The following is a 23,001-nucleotide window of genomic DNA, read 5'->3' on the forward strand; positions in this document are numbered from 1 at the left end:
AGTAGGCATGGTATGGTTTTATACACACACACACACACACACACACACACACACACACACACCCCTGTGTCAAATGGTGGCCTTCTCTAGTTCGGAGCAGGGAGGGAGGGACACAGTTCAGAACTTAAAATCTAACAATAAATAACTTAATTTTTAAAAAAGTCCAGGTGCAGGGTAAGGACGGAATTAAAACCAGGGTATATACACTGACTAAATAAATAGCAAAGCTTACGTAAAACATTATTTCTCTAGCCCTAATAGTATTCTCCTTTCTAATTTCAATATAAGAGTTGTTCTGTTTGCAATCATTCTAAAGCAGAGTTGTCTCACCAGACTGCCAAAGAGGTGGCCCCAAAAAGGCTGGGAACTTCTATTGTGTTTTTTTAAAAATATTTTCCCCCAATTACATGTAAAAACAATTTATAACGTGTGTGTTTTTTTAAGTTCTCAGTTCCAAATTCTATTCCTCCATCCCTCCCTCCCCCTCTCTGAGACAGTATCTGATATAGGCTATATGTGTACAATCATGAAAAACATTCCATATTAGTCATTTTATGCAAGAAGAAAGAAAGAAAAAGAGTATGTTTCAGTCTGCACTTAGACTCTCTGGAGGTGGATAGCATTTTTCACCATGAATTCTTTGGGACTGTCTTGGATCATCATCTTGCTGAGAATGGCTAAGTCATTCACACTTCTTCATCGTGTAATACTACTGTTACTGTGTACAGTAAGAACCTCTGTTCTACAGGGAACATCTCCAACACATTTTTGACCTTACTAGGAAGATACAGAATTTATATTTTAGATAACTGATTTTTAAGGTCACTTTCAGCTTAAGACGTTAAAGTAGAAATACAAATCAATGAAAATAATTTATATAAGGAGAAAAATTCACAGACTATTTATTTAATAAATGGTGTAAGGGAAAAGGTCAAAAAGTTTACAGTCTATTTCAAGATATCTTCGACCACGCTAACAATAAGGCTTACAGATCTCAGGAATGATGAGAAGGTCAATGGACTGAGTATCTACAAGACCTGGCTTTTCCTAGTCCCTGCACTGCCATGGACTGTGTGACTGAAGCCCATCACTCTATTTTCCTCAATCTCAAGTTTCATCTACAAAATGAGTGGCTTAGTTCAGGTGATTTCTAAGGTCCCTGCTAGCTCTAAAATTCTGTGATAAAGGTCAATTTTCTTGTTCCTCTAAGCATAATCATGCCTCAAATTACAGAGATAGAAGTATACAATATTTGACTTTTTCCAAGTCCAGGACTAGAAAGCTGTTGACATTCTACTGTTTCTACACAATAACAAGTATTTTAGCAGAGAATAAAATGATACAATGAGCATGAAAGCAGTATCAGTGTCCAGAGTGGTTCTATCCATCTGCAATTGCAAACATTTGTCTTAGTGGACAAGCAAATATAAGGTAACAAACAACAGAAGTTTTCTTGTCAAAAACCAGAAACACCAAAGGATCAGTGCATACAAAAAATGTCATGGCATGCTCCAAGGACTGTAAAAATTCAGAAAACATTTATCAATGATTTAAGAGATTTATAATAAACTTTCGACTGCTTCTAAGTTAATACTTTCAATACTCATAAATAGCTTTGGTACTAAATGATAAACACTTATTTCGTCTCCATCATGACAGTGAAAAGATACACGGTGAGTTTTCATTTGCTGACATGAGTTATCAACTGGTAAATAAGTATTAGTTAAAAATGAAACTCTTTGACCTTTAACTTTTTTTCAAATGAGCTTACTATTTCAGAGGGGTAGCTACATGGTGCAGTGGATAGAGCAATGGGCCTGGAGTCAAGGAAGACTCACCTTCCTGAGTTCAAATCTGGCCTCAGACACTTACTAGTTGTGTGGCCCTGGGCAAATCACTTAACCCGGTTTGCCTCAGTTTCCTTATCTGTAAAATGAGCTGCATAAGGAAATGACAAACCACTGCAGTATCTTCACCAAGAAAACCCCAAACAGGGTCACAAAGAATCAGACATGACTGAAATGAAACTGAAAACTATTTCAGAGCATCAATGAAACACATTACCTGCCTCTTGACAGAGAGGTAATGGAAACAGGATGCTGAATGAGACAGTTTTTTTTTGGACTTGCCCAACGCAGGAGTTTGTTTTGCTGGACTATGCATACTTGTTATAAGAATCTGTTTTCCTTTTTTGGGAGAAAGTTATATATTCATCCTTCCAGCTATAGAGAGGTTTTCCTTATAATTTCCATATACTGTGTTAATAAATTACCTCGGCACTGCTACAGCTTTGCTCTAACTGCACAATGGCTGGGGAAGGAGTTTTGCTGTATTATTTTTAAGATACTGCATTACTCTCACTACCCGGATTTGCTATTCTAGATTATACTAATTACCACTAAGAAAAAGATCCCCTTCTGCATCAGGGGCCAATTCCAGTCATCCTGACCTATGTCTTGCCACTGGGCTCCCATGACTCTGGAGGAGAGTGAGGCTGATGACTCTACCACACCTAAATCTAATTCGCTTGTAAGTTAAGACATCACCCTACTGATGTCATCAGTCCTCTTAGCGAACGAAGGACAAACATCAACCCTAACTACCACCAGTAAGATGAAAAGATACCTTGATGTGCTAGATGGCACTGTTTCGCCATCCCTCAGACACAATCATCATAAAGGCCAGAATTTATTTAGTGCTTTACATATATCATCTCATTGGATCCCCACAACTCTGTAAATTAGATGCCATTAACTCTATTTTACAGATGAGGAAACAGAAACAAAGGGACTTGGGGCGGATCACACAGCTACAATAGTAAGGATGTCTCTAAGGAGGGATATAAACGGAGGCCTCCCTGATTCCATGTCCACCACAGTAGCCAAGACACCTCTCCCCCTCAGCCTCCTCACCCCCGCTATAAAGGAATGAGGGGAGGAAAGACAATGGATGTAGGTAACTTTTAAGTTGCTTCATTTTGTATCAAATTTAAATGGATACTATATGCTACTTCTAAATTTCTTTGCTTATTTTTTTCAATGTGTGTTCTTGGCAAAATAGTTTCATAAAATGAGAAAATGCTTGGGGTAAATTATTTTGACTCTTCATGGTTGTCTAATGCTTTATTTGTTCAAAGCATTTCTCCATGTATTATCTCATTTGAGTCCTGCAATAGCCCAGTCACACAGGTGCAACAAGTATTACTAAGGAATCCCCTTTTATAGAAGAGGAAATGAAGTAAGGGAAAGAAGCCAAAAGACTGGCTGCTTTCTCAGAGAGTAGGTGGATGTGTTAGTTCGTGGAAGAGCTAGGTTTTCTGATTCCTAGGCCAGGGTTTTATTAACGTACTCTAATATATGCAGTGCCTCTTAGAAAAAAATTGAAGTGTTCGTTCGTTTCCATTTATCTAACTATCTAACTTCACTACTTAAATGTGGCTATTGACTTTAAAGTACATACCCACTTAAATGCTACCATTTAGAGCTCTAAAAAGATTCAATCATGTTTTAAAGACAATTTTTAAAAATTGTAATCTCAAATTTCATCTATGTGGATACTTCCTCTACCCACGCAAATCATAGCTCCCTATAACTTAATAATCTTTGTAGAAACAATCAGCAAATGTATCAAGAATCATTTAAAAAGAGATTGTCTTTATTAAGTTTAGCAATGTAGTTCAAGATCATTTCCTGATGCTAAAACTTACTTCTCTAGGCAAAATTTGAACTCCCAAACTTTAGCATATGAGGTAAATGTCCCCCTAAGGATTTTAACTTACACATACAAGAAATGTCTGTATTGTAAATTAGTATCGATTTTCCTTTGGGGAATAAGAAGAAACATCAATTCAAAGGGACTTCTTAGTGTAAAGATAAGCCTAGCTTTACTTAATCAATTATAATAATAATTGAATAAGGCCATTAAGTTCATAACATAATAAAACAAATGAAAACAACATAAAGGCTTACATGTCCTCCCATGGATATTCCAGTCATCCCCAGAGGTCCATAACCCTCCCTCTCTAGCCAATGCAAGAGAGCTGCAGACTCTAGAACAAGGGCCCCTCCCATCACAAAGAGGTCAGACACATTTTTCAAGCTTGACCTTCTATTCTCAAAAAGAGAGAGAAAGAGAGAAGAATGGGCTTATTTAACAAAATTACACTTCTAAATATAGCATTTAACTAATTAAATGTTCTTAATCAAATGAGATAATATATGTAAAAGGCTCTGCCGGCCTTCAAGTGCTGTATGTTAGCTATTGCTCTTACTATAGCCTGTATAGTGTAGAGACCTAGCCTTGCAGCCAGAAACACCTGGGTTCAGTTCCCGATTCTGACACTAGCTTGTCTTACAGAACAGCTCTGGTCGCATGGACATGTATGAGGGACTGTCAAATTATAAAGGTCTTTTTTTTTTTTGTTTAAATGTTCACCCTTTCCAATAAGAGAAATCAAACTAAAGAGTTGTTCTTAAATTTTTGTGTTATTTAGAACAGGGACAAAACACCATTATACACAAAACAGTTCTGGCTAGAGTGGCCCAAAAGCTTACATTTTAAATGTTCTCTCGCATGTCCTCTTTTGACCTCATTTATTTTAAAAGTCAAACTTGTAAAAGGAGATACACTGGAGCGCTGACAAGTCATCCTTGGTTCTATGACAATAAAAAAGTGTCTTTCTGGCATATCTATAGCCCAAACTTCATGGACTAAGTCTAGGACAGAATCACAATATACTCCCATGCCAAATTCCCACTCTAGCGAATAAGTTTATAGCATGCTAAGATTCCAGCGTACAAAGGTTTCAACTAATTTACCGATCTGCATTTTCACATTGTTTCAAATCTCACATCCTCTACTGTGCTCCACAGAATACGAATTCTTCAACCTCTAGTGTATTCATTTCCTATTCTCTTTTAATAAAGAAGACTTTTAAATCTGCCCAAATCTGCTCTTAAAATTCATCCCTACAAGAATAATTCATTAAATCACACCCCTTCCTATGACTTATCTGTCCAAAACAATGCTTTCTGGCCACTACTATCTACTTATGCTGTTCTCCCTCATGAAAATATAAGTAAGCTACTTGAGTGCTTATATATGTGCTTCTAGCACATAACAGTGCCTGGCACACAGTATCCTCTTAAGAAATGCTTTTTCATTCACTCATTCATTTATAAATTCTTACTACAGATAAAATGAAATCCAAAAAAAGATTTAAACCTTAAATTCACAAAATAATCTTAAGCAAAACACTTTAACAGGACAGGTAGATTACTGCTTTAATTAGTTTTATAAAGTGAAAAGATTTATTGCAATGTCTCTTTGTCGCTCCATTATATGAAGCATAAGGATTTCAAACCACTCTACTGTTCCTCACTAACTGTAATTTGCTAGTATTTTTCATCATGTGACCTTGTAGAAAGATAGACTTTACAACTGATGAAAATAGACAAAAAACAATAAAACCCAATGTTATACTTACACTTGATCTTTGGGTTTCCTACAGCCATTTAAGAATGTGTGTCAAGGAAAAAGCTCACATACAACTTAAATAAACCCAATGCTCTAAAAAATAGGCCTTAAACAAAGTGGCTTATCTACTAACTACCAAGAATCCATTTCAATCTGGGTGTTATCACTCCCTGGTTGCTATCTAGAAGCTCTGAATTTCTTCAACTCAATTTTATTAAAGTTAAGAGTTGGCCAAACTTCAACTAGATAATTTTTAGAATAAATGCTGATGACAAATGCATCAAGATTATGAAATGCCCATTAAGCTTTTTTTTAAAATATTAAGATAAGTACACTAATAAAAACCAGAGGAGTGAGACTTAAGCACCTCTTTTGCAATAACGTAACACTTTCAGAAATGTGGAAGGACTTTTAGGACATAATGGAAAGCTAAGAAAGCAGAACCAGAAAAACTGGGCACAAGATCATGTAAAAAGAAAACTGAATGGCAATGAAACATGGTGGAGACTTAGGCATGATTAAAAAGTTATGATGTTTTACGTGCTGAAATGACATCTCTTCATTTATTTAAAACGTTAACAAGTGTCAAAAACAACTTCAATGTGTTCTGCTGAAAGTTAATATTAAGTTTCTATTGAATCAATAAAGATTTATAAAAGCATACTTTTAGTTTTTCCATTAATCTTAAAAACCTCTTCAGAACTGAAAACTAATCAAACTGTTTACTTGTTTTAAAGGGACAGGTTATTATGTCCTTTCCATCAGAGAAACCTGAAGAAACAAAAGATTCTTGGTTATTGAAAAAGGATATAATAAGGGTTTTCTAACAACAAGGAAGCCATACGTGCTTCTTTGATCATTGGGCGGGCCATTAGTGTTCTTCGTCTCCAGTAATGCTAGAGAAAGAAAACATGATATAAGAACAAAAATATCACATTCATGAGGCAGGGTGAATTATCACATTACTGAGGGCTTATGGTTTTATTGCCTTACGTGATCTCCCGTTCCAGCAAGATGAATACACACTGGTCTGTATTTGTTGCTCCATTCTTTAGGTACGATGAATTGAAACCTATTTCAAAAATAACTTATAATTAAACTCTCAAGATGCTTCCCAGGAGAACAACATTTGAAATATCTTAAAATAAGAATTTGTAAGTGTAAAAGGCCAAACTTTGGATTCTCAGATACTTCACAAAGCGTCAGAGGTCTTCTAAGTCCAACCATACCTGACAAAGAATCCCCTTAGTGATGGCAGCAGGTTACCCTTCAATCTCTATTGGAAAGCACCCAATGAAGAGACAGCCCGTCTCATTCTTGGAAAGCCTTAATGATTAACAAGTTTTCCTTATATCAAGCTCAAATCTGCCTCGCTGCACATGCCACCCATTCAAATGGTTAAGTGAACCTGTTTGACACAACGCGTAAAACTATTAACAACCTGCTAAAAGAGCACTCAGGTACAGCAATAAGAGAACTAAATTTATATCGATTAGACTGGGGTTCAAATCCAGCTCTGCCACTTACTAAATGTGTGGGACCTCGGGATCTACAGAACAAGGGGATTAGACTGGTTCCAAGTTCCTTTCAATCAATGAATCAGCAAACATTTACACCCTTGGCACCAGGGGTGGAAAAACAGAGATGGGATCCAAGCCTGAACAAGGATTCTAGCTTGAGCATTAGGCCCACCCAGTGGCTCTATCACCTGACATGTGAACAACTAGCTTCCCCTAGAAGACTCCCCTGGGGTGGGGGTGGGGGGTTTGGACTGGGGGAGGATGAAGAGAAGTGTAATTTACCAGTGGCTTAGGCCCTTGGGAGAGTTCTCATTGTTAGGATGTTTTCCCTAAATTTGCCTCCTGGCAACAACATTGCCAACGTCTGTTATTATGGCCCTTTATCAGATGCCTCCCCTTGGCTCCCCACCCCTGATTAGTCTCTTTTTTCTTATTTTCCATCAACTGTCACCTCTCCCTTCTCAGTTTATCCTACCCTCTTCTCTGACTTGGCCTCCTTTCTGTCTTTTCTCTTGCTTTATTCATCAACCCTTTTCTTCCTTCCTACTAGCATAAAACATGTAAATATATTTTTCATTAAATATTCATAGGTTGTATCTAACTTATAACATGGTATACTGCAAAGATTTATGCCCACCTAGAGCATTTAAGTGGCGAAGTGTTTAGAGTGCCCTGGAGTCAGGAAAACTCATCTCTGTGAATTCAAATATGGGCTCAGACACTTACTAGCAGTGTGACCCTAGGCAAGTCACTTAACCCTGTTTGCCTCAGTTTCCTCGTCTGTCAAATGAGCTGGAGAAGGAAATGACAAATCACTCCAGTATCTTTGCCAAGAAAACCCTAAATGGGGTCAGGAAGAGTCAGACATGACTGAAAAATGACAGAACAAAAATAATGCAAAGAACATTGACCTCAGAATGAAAAGACCTAGGCTTTAGGTAACTGTCACCCTCAGCTTCCTCACCTACAAAATAAGTTAGAATAGGTAAACTCAATTCTGTGCAGGGCACCCAGGCTTGTGCCCTCACACACTCTTCAGTTCCTCATTTCCCTCACTCCACATATCTCATCAGCGGCCAAGTCTTGCCATTCTGCCTTCCCAACATCTCACATCCATTCTTCTCTCTCTTCCCCTCCTAGTTCACGTCCTCATCATCTCTCACCTGGGCTACTGCAGAGTCTCCCCACTTTAATATATCCTCCACACAGCTTCCCAATTTCCTTAACTGCAGGTCTCATTCTATTGCCACACCATTTCAGCAAATTCCAGTGATTCTCTATTGTCTCTAGAAGCAAACATAAACTGCATTCCAAGCCATTCACAACCCAGACCCAATGTCCCTGTCCAACAGGAGTCACCTGCCCATCTGCTGCAGTACTGCCCAATGGGCCTCCTTGGTGTCCCCCACATAAACACCACATCTCATCTCTGTGCCTTCACTCAGGTTTTCTCCTCTGTCTGGATTGTACCCCTTCTGTACCTCTGCATCTTAGGACCCCTTGTTTCCTTCACATCAGGAAGGCTCTTGTGATCTCTGCAGAGACTCTAGTTTCTTCAAAAGCCAGGGCTGAATATCCACTCCTTGGATAGAGACTATTTCAATTGGTCTGCTGGGCTCAGCAGTGGCTGACACACGGTGTTTACAAATGCTGCCTCCTGCTTTTCCATTCATTATCTTTCACATTTACTTTTGGAGTTAGTATTTTATTCTGCTCCCCCCAACCCCTCAGAAGTTTGCTGGTAATGACCTCTCTGTGCTTTTATTCTCTTACGTAAAGTAATGAAGCTGGATTAGGGAAGAGTTGACAGCAAATCCCAGGCCTAGGGAGCCGGAGCTGGAAGATCATCTGGTCATATCTGACAAGGGGCATGCTGGGGGCGGGCAGGCAGTCCCCTTCACGTTCAGACAGCTCCTTCTTCCTAGCCCTTGGAGACTGAGACCAAACTAGAGACCTCTACCCCTTACAAAGTCCCAGCTCCTTCAACCTCCCCTTCTCTGACATGCCCTCAAGGCCTCTCATATTTTCTGTAATACTGACTGGGTGAACTCACTGTTGTGAAATACAAGGCTCTTAATCTCATTCCCTTACGAGTGATCAAAGGCTCTCCACTACAAACACCAGGGATTATTCCCTGCTTAATTTCAGACTGAAATTAAAATTACGGACCTCCAACTCCAGGGTGGAGCATTGACCCATTCTTCGGCTTCTGGTACTTCACTCTATTGATAGTGGATTGGTGCTTGTCTTTTGAAATTAAAAAGCTTAGTCTTTCTTTTACATTCTTTGGTTTTAAAAGACACTAAGCAGATACGGATAAAAAATATCTATCGAGATGAATTAAATAGAAACACTGTAAATGCGTTACTGCCTGATTTCCCACCTCCCTTTCCCATCCTAACTTAAAAAAGCTATTTACATCCACTGCCTTTTTGCCACCTTCCATTCACTTAACACTTTGCACTCTGGCTTTTAATCTTAGGATTCAAAAGTAGCTGCTCATTCCAGGTACCAATGATCTCCTCAGTACCAAAACTGAAGGCCTTTTGTGCAATCCTCACTGCAGCAACGAACACCGCTGACCACCTTTCTCATGGGTGTTCTATGATGCTGCTCTCGTGGCTCTCCCTGCATCTGGCTGCACCTTCTCAGTCTCTGGCTCCTCATCTCTATTTCTCACCTTAACAGCAGAGTTCTGTCTCAAGCCCATTGCTTTTCTTCAGTCCTGATCTCATCAACCCCTACATGGTCAACTATCATCTCTAGAGCTAAATATCCAGCCCTAGACTCTCTCTTGACCTCTAGCCCTGAATTGCCCCCTGACTAGTACACACCTCCAACTCACTGTGCCCAAACAGAACTCACCCATCCTTCCAAAACCTGCCTTCTTCATTTCTATCAGTTGAAGGCATTACTCTCCTTCTAGTTACTCTGGTCTGTAACCTTAAGTGACCTTCTACTCCTCCTTCTCCCTCACTCTTCGTATCTAACTCTATGCCACTTCGTGTTGATTCTATCCACATACTTTCCCATTTTGTCTCCTCCTTGCCACCACTCCATCTCAGGTCTTCAGCACCTTTGGTACAGACCAGTTAACAGCCTCACTGGTGTCCTTGCCTCATACCATGATCTTAGCCCACACAGATGTAAAAGGGATATTCCCAAAGCACAGGTTTGAGCCAGTCACTTAACTGCACAAAAAGCTCCAGCGGCTTCCTTCTGCCTCTAAGATTAAACAGAGACTCCTGACTAGCTTTGTTAGGCTTATTCCACATATGCAGCCATCTCTGCCTTGGTCCTCAGCTTCCTTCAAAGCTCCGCACATGGGTCATTTCTTCTAGGAAGCCTTCCTGGATCTCTACAGTATTTAGGACTTCTCCCTCCTAAATTATCACGTATAAATTCATCAGTTTGCATGTGACAGCCTAGTAGAATAAGTTCCTTGAATTCAGGGAATGTTTTGTTTTTTAGCTTTGCAAACTTTAAAGCTCTATGTAAGCCTGAGTTAATTAGTATTAAGCAGGAAGAGAAAAGTTGGTGCCATCCACGTCTTCTGTTTTCATACCTTCCCTTTTCTCATAACCCGGAGACAGTATTTCTTCCCAGAACTTCGGGGTACTATCCTCTCCGTATCATAAACAACCAGTGGGGTCGTATGCCTTTTACCTTATAAACATCTCTAGTACTTATTACTTACTATTCTCTATGCCAATCCCTCTCTTGCCATCATTATGACTTCAGTACAATGAACTAGGTAGAGGAGGAAACAAGAAGTCACAGAAGATAAAGCAAGTAAATATTAGTCATTGGCTAGGTCAGACTATAATGACAGTGCTGATAGAAAGTTGTAGTTTGGGAGAGCCACCTAATTTCTGGACAATTTAATTTCTTCCTCTTTATAGTGAGCTATAGATTAAATAAAGCTTCTTAAAAAGGGCATTAAAAAAGTAAAAGTTTATACTAATTGACCATAATTAAATGGATAGAGGCTATGCTATGCACAAATACATGGTTTTGCATTTTGCTACTTCAAGAACATAAGAGTAAAAAAAAAAACAAAAAACAAACATAAGAGTATTTTATTTAGAGCAAGTTGGAGTGTGAAAGACTCCATTCTGCTAATCGTACAAATAAAACACTTTACAAGAAACAGTAATACCAGAATCAAAATACTGTAAAAAGTAACACTTCCAATTTTGTACTTATTAATTTCAAATAACAAGCCCAACTGAATCAAGTTTTTTTTAATGACCCATAACATATAAAATTCTTAAATATATTTTTAATTTGTTAAGTGTTTCCCAAATTACATGCAAAAAATTTTTTTACATTCATTTTTTAAAATTTTGAGTTCCCAAATCTCTCCCTTTCTCCCACCCTCCCACTGAGAAGCAATTTGATATTGGTTACACATGTGTTTAAAATAATGAGTTCTGTTCTACTAACTTATAAGAGAACAAGAAAATGTGCTGAGATATTATTGTACTACAAGCAGAACATCTTAAGTTTGCCTCCACTTCTATCTCACACCACTTCTTTGGCAAATTCTGCACACTCTCCTGGGCTGCTGAGAGCCTGAGGTGGCTTCTATACGTCAAAAGATCCCACAAGGGAGCATGTAGAAGTTACATTACTCCAAGCTGATAATATGTGAATTATCAAATATGTGCCAAATATTCACTACTTGAAAGACAGTGAAAGATACTTCTTTGCATTCTGTAAAGTTCCTGCAATTAAGACCTCAGAGGGACAAAGGGCCAGCTACCCTTCTCAATTTCTAATGGAAAGGGAGGAAAGCTAGGGCTCAGAGAAACCCTAAGTCTCATACGTAGTAGAATGAAAATGATGCAGAATACAGAAAAACCTCAACTTTAATAGTTCAACAGGCACCATCCTCATCAGACACATCCTAGTGCGTGAAGAACTATGGCTTCTGGAACCTTCCATGCTACCACCAGCTTACTTTCTACCCCTTTGCATCCCTGCTTCCAACAATAGCAGAACCTATGAATCAGAAGGAAAAAATGACATCCTCTCTTTCTCTAGCTCCTCATCAGCTTTCCAGCACATCTGTCCCCTGGTACAGCAACAGTGGGGGCAGTTGGGTGATGCAGTAGATGGAACACCAGGCCTGGGGTCAGGAAGACTCATCTTCCTGAGCTCAAATTTGGCCTCAGATACTTACTAGCTGTGTGACCCTAGGCAAGTCACTTAACCCTGTTTGCCTAAGTTTCCCCATCTGTCAAATGAGCTAGAGAAGGAATGGCAAACCACTTCAGCATCTCTGTCAAGAAAACCCCAAACAGGGTCAACAAAGAGTCGGACACAACTGAAATGACTGAACAACAAATAACATGGCAATAGTAGCAGGAATTATAGAAAGGAGAGATGAGATTTTATGGGTTAAAGATCCAACTGACCTTAGGCATAACTAAATTGTTCTCAGTTGATAACTAAAATACAGAACTTTTTAAACTTTAAAACTGCTATAGAAATATAAGTTCTTTTTAAAAAAATTTTTTATACTTAATTTTTTTATTTTTAGTTTACAACACTCAGTTCCACAGGTTTTTGAGTTCCAAATTTTCTTCTCCTCTCCCCTCCCCCACCAAGATGGCATGAAATCAGATATATGTTCCACATATACCTTCTCAAACATATTTACACAATAGCCAAGTCGTAAAGAAGAACCATGATCAATGGAGTGGATCAAGAGAAAGAAACAAAACCAAAAAAAAACCAACAGAGCAGATAGTTTCCTTCAATCTAAATATAAGTTCTTAATGAGATGGGGCAGCTAGGTGGCATAGTGGATAGAATGCTGGGTCTGAAATTAGGAAGACTCATCTTCCTGAGATCAAATCTAGCCTCAGAAACTCACTGTGTCACCCTAGGCAAGTCACTTAACCCTGTTTGCCCAAGTCTCCTCATCGATAAAAGGAGCTAGATAAGGACATGACAAACCACTCCAGTATCTCTGACAAGAAAACCCTAAATGGGGTCACAAAGAATTGGAGTCTACTGAAATGACTAAATAGCAATGAGACAGGAAAACCTCATTAATGTATTTCATTAAGACAGTGATAATTTCTAATTACATTATGTGAAAAACACAACCAAGCAAATTAATGATAAAGAAGTAGAACGGTAGGAGAGATGAGAATGAAATGTTTTAACTTCTGGCCTTTAGAAAAACTCACTTCAATTGTTATGCTAGTTACAAATTACTCATCCATTTGTGAGAGCAGTTCCCTTAAGGACCTCTACCTGAAAACATGTTAGCCTATTCAAAGTTAATGCATGTACTTAAAAGTAAGAAGACTCCTACTATCTCAGACCAGAAGAAAATGAAAATCTTATGTGAACATCATTAGGCTGCTTCTTTAATATTCTATATTCTCTTACCTGGCAATAACAGATTCAATCGGCATGAGATCAGGAACATAATGAGCCATTGGAGAAACAAAATGTCCTTCAAGAATCTTACAGTCAGTCTCTTCTTCAATCTGTCAGAGAAAGAACGAAGTTGAGATGTGCATGCTGACTTTCTACAAGAAAGCAGTGACCAAAAAGCTCAATTCAATGGGAGCTCTCTATGGCTGTGCAAAGGGCTATGGGTACAAAAGAAACATGACGATCAGCTAAGTGCTAGGTTTTATCTCACTAAGAAGTTTAAAAAAAGGAATTGGGTGGTGAATCCTTTTGTAAGATGTCTCTGCATTACAAATATAAATTCTCGTTTATCAGATTTGATGAAAAGTGAGGTATACCACCCATCTCACTAAGTTCTTTCAGGGTTCTAGGGAAAGGAACTTCCTGGCACATTATTTGAAGTATCTCAATTGTTTCATGGCACTAATAAGCACAAGTTACACAGGTGTTCCAGCTACAACCATGTACCAGCCCATGCCCCAAACGGGCACACAGCAGGTTCATACAATCCCGTTGTGGTGTTTATCTTGATTAGTGCCTTAACAGAGGAAGAGGTGTCCATGAGGAGTGACCTAAGCATACCAGATCACCCGCCACACCACAGTAGAGACTGACCAATTCAAACTGCATGCTCCCTATGCCCATCCCAGAAGCAATGGCTCTCTAGGCCAACAGAGGTGAACTGAATTAAACGAGACTAAGGACTTACAATGTGCCAAACACTGGGGAGATAAATACAAAAGCAAAGACAGTCCTTGCCTTCAATGAGCTTACATTCTAACAGGAAACAACACACACAGGGGAGAGGTGGTCAGGGACTTTCAGACCTTTATATCTAGCCCCAGTCTTTCTTTTGAGCTCTAGACCTATATCACCAGCTGCCTAGGCATTTCCCACTGGATTTAGGCATCTAAATTCAGCATGTCCCAAAACAAAACTCATTATCTTTCCCCTGAAACCTACCCCTCTTCTGAATAGGGACCATCCTTCAAGCTACCCAGGTTCACAACCCTGATATCATGGTTGACTCATCCCCTTCACCCAGTGGTCAGTTGCCAAATTTTGTTTCTGCTTCTCCACCATCTCTTGTACCCATCCCCTCCTGTTGACTCACATAGCCAACACCCTCTTGCAGGCCCTTATACTCTTCTCCTGGACTCACAATAGCCTCCTAGTTGACCTCCTCACCTCCACTATCATTACTTTGCTGTAATCTGTCCTATACATGTTTAGCACAGTAATGAGAAAATGATTATTTTCCTATCATATTAATAACCAATTATTGGTGAGATTTTTTTTTCTCTTATTTCCTGATTCAAAGCCTAGCCCTGGTGAAGGAGAGGGCTGACAATGAGACATTCTCCTCAATCTTGGGCTGGACCCCGCTCAACTGGGAAAGCTTATTTCTGATTAAAGGGTAAAGAAAATCTAATCTAGGTGAATTTTGGCCCATTGTTCACCTATTTAAGCATCTGGGTGGAGATGAATCTCTTTGTCCAAGAGTTCAGCCATGATCAGAGTCAGGTCCCCCAGCCCCTCACTGGAATAAGTCCAATTCTCTTTATAATAGTCATCCTCTCATTGTTAAATGATCAGAATTCATTTTCACCCTCAGTGGTATTTACACATTCAGTGGCCTCCATGCTCTGGTCTTTGGTTCCCCAGAGAACCACCGACCTCAATTTATTATCTGCCAGCCTAATTAATAAATTAATTACCCAGAAATCATGTCTCTTGGACTTTTCATTTGTTTCAGTTATTTTCCTAAAGCACAGATCTGGCCAGGTCATTTCTCTTCTTGATAAATTACACTGGCTCCCTCTTGATTCTAGGATCAAATTTAAATTGCATTTAAAGCTCTTCACAACTTGGCCTTAATCCACTTTTTCAGCCTGATCACAAATAGCTCCATTAGACATTCTCCAGCACAGTAGCCTTCTGACTGTTCCTCAAACCATCTATCGACACTTATCAAACACTGACTATATGCCAGCCACTGTGCTCATTAATAAGCACACTACTTCGTCCCAGCACCATGCTGGGAGCTCCCTCCCTCCTTACCTTGACCTCTTAGAATCAGAATCCCCAGTCTCCTCAAGGTTTCAGCTGAAGGAGCCACTTCCTACATGAGTCTTTTCCTGCTTTCCTAGACCTTGCACAAATCGCTTCACTTACCTGGGCCTCAATTTCCTATCTGCAGAATGAGGAAGGTGGACTGGATGGCCTCCAAGGTCCCTTCCAGCTCATACTCTGTGAAGACCTCAAGCATACCCCCTTCTTTCCTAGAATACAACTTCAAGAAAGCTCACCTTACTGCTCTTCACTCACTGCTCTCTGACACACTCCTTTCACAACCTCCTTGCCAAAGGCCTTGCTGCTGGACGCACGCACCCCACCCCTCTCGCCCCCCATTAGGAACCCTGATCAGATCAGCTCTGCCACTGTACCTGGATTGAGTTGTCAGTCTTCTCTGGCCCCATCCACTATCCCCTAACTTTCAGAACCACCTGAAAGTACTCTATATCAATAAAGTACCTATTCTAAACAGTGCTGTCCCAAATTACTCAAGTGTTGCATTAATCTGGAGGAACAAAAGGTTAAGAATCTTAAGAGAATTTTTAAAAGTAGAAAATAAGAAGGCCTAATAGTACCAACTCTCAAAATGTATAATACAAAGCAGTGATCATCAAAACTATTTGTAATTGGTTAAAAAACCAAACAAACAGAAGACTTGATGAGGTGAACAGATTAGGAACGTAAGCTCTAAAAGCAATGAAACATAGGAGCATGGTGTTCAGTATACCCAAAGACTACACCTGTTGGAAGGATTCACTACTAGATAAAAACTGGAAACAGTCTGTCAGAAATTAGATTTAGATAAACATCTCGCACTACAAATCTCAAGAAATTCCAAACTGATGCACAGCCCTAAATTCCATCATAAATAAAAATCAAGAGAATGAGAGGTGCCATCTTTCAAACTGTGGATGGGAGAAGACATCTTGACCAAATCAGTGACTCAGAAGATCACAGGAGAGAATGTGGACAATTACAAAAATTGAGAATCTTTGCATAACCCAAATCAACACAACTAAAGTCAAAAGGGGAAGTTATTAACTAGGAAAAATTGTTTCAGCTAAGTCCTCTAATAAGGATCTAATATCCAAGATTAATAATAATAGCCAATATTTACATAGAACTCACAATGTGCCAGGTGCTGTGCAACAACCCTGAGAGGTAAGGTTAAGTAAGTGCCTTGCCCAGGATCATACAGCTAGTAAGTGTCTGAGGCTGGTCTTCCTGACTCCCTGGGCTCTATCCACTTCACCATCTAACTGCCCCTAAAAAAAGAGAACTGATTCAAATATGTAAGAACAAGAGGGATCCCAAAATAGATAAATGGACAGGAGATGAACAGGCAGTTCTCAAAACAAACAAACAAACAAACAAACAAACAAAAAAAAACCTCTCAATAACCACATGAAAAAATGTTCCAAATCACTCATTAAAAAAGAAATAAAAGAGATGAAAGTTGTTGGGAGCGGAAGATAGGCGCGCGAATGCACTGCTGGTGAAACTCTTGAATTGGTACAGCCCCTCTGGAAAGCAATATACTCAAAAAGTCACTAAACTCAGCATGCCTTTGACCCATTAATTTCAATGGCAGCCATATAATCCAAACAGCTTTTCTAAAAAAAGGGTAAAAATCCACATGTAGAAGAATATTTAATTTCACTTTTTGTTGTAGTGAACAACAACAAACAAAAGAGTGCCCATCAATTGGACAATGGCTATACAAATCATGGTGCATGAACATAATGGACTATTACTGCTTTATAAAAAACGATGAAAAGGATGGGTTTAAAGACTTGTATGAACTGATGCAGAGTGAAGCGAGTAGAACCTGAAGAACACAGTATCTGATGACCACAATATAGCAAAGAAAAAATAAATATAAAAGACTTGAGACAGAATCGAAGTGTAGAATGAGGCAGACATTTTCCAGTGTGTGGATTTGCTTTGCTTGTGTATGGCCTTTCCTGTTTCCTTCATTCCCCCCATGGTTCCTGCCCCAAGCCCTACATCTGCTGACCATTTCCTTAGACATGTTTTGTATATACTTGTAATTATTCATGTTGTCTCCCCCTTTATGTGAGCTCCTTAAGGGCAGCATCTTTTTCCTTTACCTTTGTATCTCCAGATCACAGCACAGTGCCTGGAAATTTAAAAAAAAACTTCCCTCCAATTATAGGTAAAAAACAATTTTTAACACTTTTTTATTCCCTCCCCACTCCCTGAGACAGTAAGCGATATGATATAGGTTATACATATGTGATCTTATAAAACACATTTCTATATTTGTCATTTTGTGGAAGAAAATATAAAAGGAAGGAAGGAAAGAAAGGAGAGAAAGGAAGAAAGAAAAGTATGCTTCAGTGTGTATATAGACACTATCAGTCCTTTTTCTGGAGGTGGATAGCATTTTTCATCATAAGTCCTTTGGGATTGTCTTTGATCATTGTCTTGCTGAGAACAGCTAAGTCACTCACAGGTAATCATCTTATAATGCAATTACTATGTACAATGTTCTCCTGGTTCTGCTCACTTCACTCTGCATCAGTTCAGGTAGGTCTTTCCAGGTTTTTCTGAAATCTTCATGTTCATCATTTCTAACAGCACAGTAATATTCCATTATCATCTATAAGTCATATACCACAACTTGTTCAGCCATCCCCCTCATTAAGGGGCATGCCCTCAATTTCCAATTCTTGGACCAAAAATAGCTCTCATAAATATTTTTGTACAAAAATCTGTACAATTTAAAAAAAATTTCTTTGGGATATAGATCTAATGGTGGCATTGCTCAGTCAAAAGGTATGTACAGTTGGACTACCTTCTGGGCTTAGTTCCAAATTGCTCTCCAGAATGGGTTATCAGTCATGACTCCCCCAAAGTGCACTGGTTTCTCAATTTTCCCGTTTCTCCAACATTTTTCATTTTCCTTTTCTGTCATATTAGCCAATCTGATAGGCCTGAGGTGGAACCTCAGAGTTGTTTTAATTTGAATTTCTTTATTCAAGAGTGATTTAGAGCATGTTTCATATGACTATAGATAGCTTTGATTTCTTTGCCTGAAAACTGCCTGTTCATATTCTTTGACCATTTCTCAAATGGGAAATGACTTGTATTCTTTTTTTGGGGGGGGGGAGCAGAGGAAGGCTTTTATTACACTCCTCGAGAGAACGAGTATAGTGCTCACTGGGAACACTCACACTGATACAGCTGCAGGAGTGAGGGTAACCATCTCCTCCACTCCTGCTTGAGTTATGGTTAGTTTACATTCTTTACTTTTTACAATTTTCCTAGGTTATACAGTTTATATAGGTAGGATAATAAGGATACAGAAGCAGAAGTGGAGTTAATTAGATTTTCCTTGTCTGAGTTTAGGAGTAATCTACATTCTTTATTTCCCCTACCTTCCCTCTTTAACATATGCAAATTATGCAAATCAGTAGGCCTGAACTCTAGACCAAGACCCTTGATAAGCTTGAACTCGTTTAACCGGTTTGGCCTCTCTAGTTCTCCTGACTGCCTCCTCAAATGTCTAGTTTAAGCATGCGTACAAGCCTCTGACCTTTAACCTGAGGCCTGGTTTCTGCTAAAGCTGGGGTGGGGGGAAGTACGCCTTTAGTTCTGTGGAAACAAAACTCCTCCTCCCATTTCTTACAATTTCCCCCCTCTTCTTTTATTCAAATTTTTGTTTCCACATTTTTAATACTCCCTTACTCTCTTTCTCATCTGAATTTTTCTCCTCAACCATCACCCCTAAAAATATGGAACGCTTCATGAATTTGCATGTCATCCTTGTGCAGGGGCCATGCTAATCTTCTCTGTATTGTTCCAATTTAAGTATATGTGCTGCCAAAGCGAGCACATGACTTGTATTCTTATAAATTTGACTCCATTCTTTATATATTTGAGAAATAAAGTCTATCAGACATACTTGTGGTAAAAAATCGCCACCCTTCCCCTGCCCCATTTCTGCTTCCTTCTAATTTTGGTTGTACTGGTTCTGTTTGAGCAAAACACTTTTAATTTAATATAATTAAAATTATCTATTTTACATCTTTTAATGCTGTTTCTTGTTTGATCCTAAATTCTTCCCTTATCCATAGATCTGACAGGTAAACTATTCCACACTCCCCTATTGTGCTTATGGTATCACCCTTTATGTGTTAATCATGTACCTATTTTGACCTTATGTTAGTATGGGGGTGTGAGATGTTAGTCTATACCTAGTTTCTGTCATACTTTCCATCACTCTGTATCTCAGTCAGTACCAGATTTTTTTGATGATTACCCCTTTACAGCACAGTTTGAGATCTAGCATGGTTAGGCCACCTTCCTTCATGTTTTTTCCATCAATTCCCATGATATTCCTGACCCTTACTTGCTGCAGATCAATCTTGCTACTTTTTTCTAGTTCTATAAAATAATTTTTTGGTAGTTTGATTAATATGGCACTAAGTAGCCTAATTTAGGTGGAATGGTCATTTTTATCGTTTCAGCCTACCTACAAGCAATTACCATCTCTCCAATTGTTTAGCGCTGACTTTGTATGAAAAGTGTTTTGTAATTATGTTCATATATTTCCTGGGTTTGTTTTGGCAGGCAAGTATTTTGTACTGTCTACAGTTATTTTAAATGGAATTTCTCTCTCTCTTCTTTATGGACTCTGTTGGTAATATATAGAAATGTTGATGACTTATGAGGGTTTATTTTTTTTGTCTCACAACTTGCTAAAGTTGTTTATTACTTCAACTAGCTTTTTAGTTGATTCTCTAAGGATTACATAATAAATACCTAAAGACTGATCAACAATAAGTTTCATATGCAAATACTATCGCATGTAATAAAAAGCAGTTTATTCATGTTTTAATACTTATTACGTTTTAACATTCAATCTAACCTCGGCATAGGTTTTCATTAAAATTCTGATAACTACATATTTTTATTTTGAATACCTTGTCAATGTACACTGGATAATCTCTTGAAACCATATTCTGGCATTTTTCTCGGTTACCAATTATCTTTCTGAATTCAAACAGTCTATTATGAAAAAAAGAAAAAAGAAATGATTTCAGTTTTTCATCAATGATAAAAATAATCACATTACAAAATAACTGAAACTTGGTCAAGATGCTTGATTACTAAGATTTTTTTTACCTATTCCAAAAAATCCAGTTTATGGTTCTATTAAGTATTCTTAATTTTTAAGTACGAAATGCTTCCTAATAAACATAATTTACAATTTCATAGTAAAATTTAGGAAAGATAAATAAGAAACTTTTTGATTTGAAGGATAATAACTATTAATATACTATTTTAATGATATGTTACTTGAAAGTGTGTGACAGCAGTCAAGTCACTTGAACTTTGTTTGCTTCAGTGTCTTGGACAGTAAAACAGGGATAATAAACAGCACCTCCCTCCTACTATGGTTGTGAGGATCAAATGAGATTACCTACATAAAGTGCTTTTGCAAACCTAACAGTGGTAAGTACCAGCTTTAAAAGCATTCACAAGTGTAGGCGCTCATCCCCACAAAACACGACCCTTTGTCACTTAGGAGATGATCCTAGAGAGAGCTTTCCTGGCCAAACATATCATCTCTGCAGCCAACCTGAAGGGGAAAGAACTAAATGATCTAAATTAAATATTTACATGGACTAACTTCATGCAAAATGACAATCGCAAGTCTAGTCTAAATGTGCATGGCAAAATGCTCACCGCTTCAGATCTTCAGGCCTTCCCCATCCTCTGATGAAAAGCTTTGTGAGGAGGAGCCGTCGGTAAAAAACATCTAACTTGCTCACACCCATTAGGACACCTAAAAAGCAAACACACACATCACACTGCTCTGAATTGATTTTAATATGCCACTCTTGAACAGGAGAACTTTCTAGCAAGTATAACTTTTGAAGCTTAAATTTTTCCCTTGGGAACAAGGTTGGACAAAATGCCATGAGATGAGGAAAAGGAGAAAAGAAGTTGAAATAAAAGAGGAAAAGTGGCAATGGAAGCAAAATTAACAGAGGCCATCTGTTTTTAAAATATTTCCTTGTGGCTTTCATGGACTTCTGAATACTCTTTACCACTGAACTTTCAACCCACAGACAGTTTTTGGTAGTTGTTGGGGGTAATTCAGATTTTAAGTTTATTTCATTCAGTTAAGGGGAATTTAAAACATACAAAAAAAGAATCTAAACTTGCGATTTTTTTTTTTTGCCCGGGGGAAGGCAGGGCAATTGGGGTTAAGTGACTTGCCCAAGGTTACACAGCTAGTAAGTATGTCAAGTGTCTGAGGCCGGGTTTGAACTCAGGTTCTCCTTACTCCAGGGCAGGTGCTCCACTTACTGTGCCACCTAGCTGCCCCTAAACTTGCATTTCTAACAAAGCATTCTAATAATTAGCGCTCCAGGTGGAGTAGTGGATAGCATTGCTCTGGAGTTAGAAAAGACTTGAGTTCAATTCCAGCCTCAGACACTTATGTGCTGCGTGACCCTGGGCAAGTTAGCTAGCTTCCCTCAACTCATCTATAAAAAATGAGCCCTTCCAGGCTGTTGTGGGAATGAAATGAGATGACAATTGTAAAGCACTTTGCAAATCTTAAAGTGCTATAGAAATGGTAGAGTTTTTCCCCCCTTTCAATTTAACAAGGATTTAAGTAACATGTGTAAGACACTGAGAACACTAAGATGAAAAGTCACATGGTCCTCTCTGTCAATCAATCAATCAATAAAAAATTATTAAGCACCTACTGTGTGGTAGGCCTTGGGCTAAGTGCAAACAGGGGCAAAAGAAGTCCTTTCCCTCAGGTTACAATCTAAAGGGGGAGACAACATGCAAACAAATATATACAACGAAAGCTAGAAGCAGGATAAATAGGAAGGAATTAACAGAGGGAAAGCACTAGAGTTAAGAAGGGTTGGTGAGGCTTCCTGTAAAAGAAGGGATTTTATTTGGGGCTTAAAGGAAGCCAGAGAGATCAGTAGGCAGGGTAAGAGAGGGAGAGCATTCCAGGCATGGGGGGTGGGGCCCAATTCAGCCAGAGGGAATGCCTAGAGCCAGAGATGGAGTGTCCTGTTCATGGAACAGCCAGGTCAGTGTCACTGGATCAAGGAGTATGGGTTACAGGGAGATTGGTATAAGAAGACTGGAAAGGCAGGAGGGGCTAGGTTATGAATGGCTTTGAATGCCAGAGTACTTTGTATCTAACCCTGGCAGCAACAAGGAGCCACTAAAGTTAACTGAGCTGGGGGTGACATGATGAGACCTGCAATTTAGGAAAATCACTTTAGTGGCTGAATAGAAGATGAACTGGAGTGGGGAGAGACTTGAGGCCAGCAGACCCACCAGCAGTTATTGCAATTGTCCAGGCAAGAGGTGATGGGGGCCTACACCAGGGTGGGGGCAGTGTCAGAAGACATTGGGGACTATATTCTTGAGATGTTCTAGAAATAGAAATGACAAGCCTTCGCAACAGCTTAGCTATGTGAGGGGACAGATAATA

At 38.9% G+C, this 23,001-nt stretch overlaps 1 protein-coding gene and 1 non-coding gene across 2 annotated transcripts in view; both read right to left on the reverse strand.

Moving 5' to 3' along the window:
• ABHD18 (abhydrolase domain containing 18) overlaps window positions 1-23,001 on the reverse strand; it is a 58,546-nt gene that overhangs the window by 21,820 nt on the left and 13,725 nt on the right. Inside the window, exons 3-9 of the mRNA XM_036763179.1 lie at window positions 21,219-21,318; window positions 20,453-20,537; window positions 13,401-13,501; window positions 6,469-6,547; window positions 6,287-6,371; window positions 5,486-5,513; window positions 3,969-4,107 (exon numbers count right to left, since the gene is read on the reverse strand). Coding sequence (XP_036619074.1) covers window positions 3,969-4,107; window positions 5,486-5,513; window positions 6,287-6,371; window positions 6,469-6,547; window positions 13,401-13,501; window positions 20,453-20,537; window positions 21,219-21,310 — 609 coding nt within the window. The 5' untranslated portion in view covers window positions 21,311-21,318. The remainder of the gene's footprint in view (window positions 1-3,968; window positions 4,108-5,485; window positions 5,514-6,286; window positions 6,372-6,468; window positions 6,548-13,400; window positions 13,502-20,452; window positions 20,538-21,218; window positions 21,319-23,001) is intronic.
• Window positions 19,256-19,362, reverse strand: LOC118855603. Its single transcript, XR_005010773.1, has one exon. It is a non-coding gene; the product is annotated as a U6 spliceosomal RNA (small nuclear RNA).

Source organism: Trichosurus vulpecula, chromosome 6, assembly GCF_011100635.1.
Source record: "Trichosurus vulpecula isolate mTriVul1 chromosome 6, mTriVul1.pri, whole genome shotgun sequence".
In the NCBI taxonomy this organism is placed as follows: domain Eukaryota; kingdom Metazoa; phylum Chordata; class Mammalia; order Diprotodontia; family Phalangeridae; genus Trichosurus; species Trichosurus vulpecula.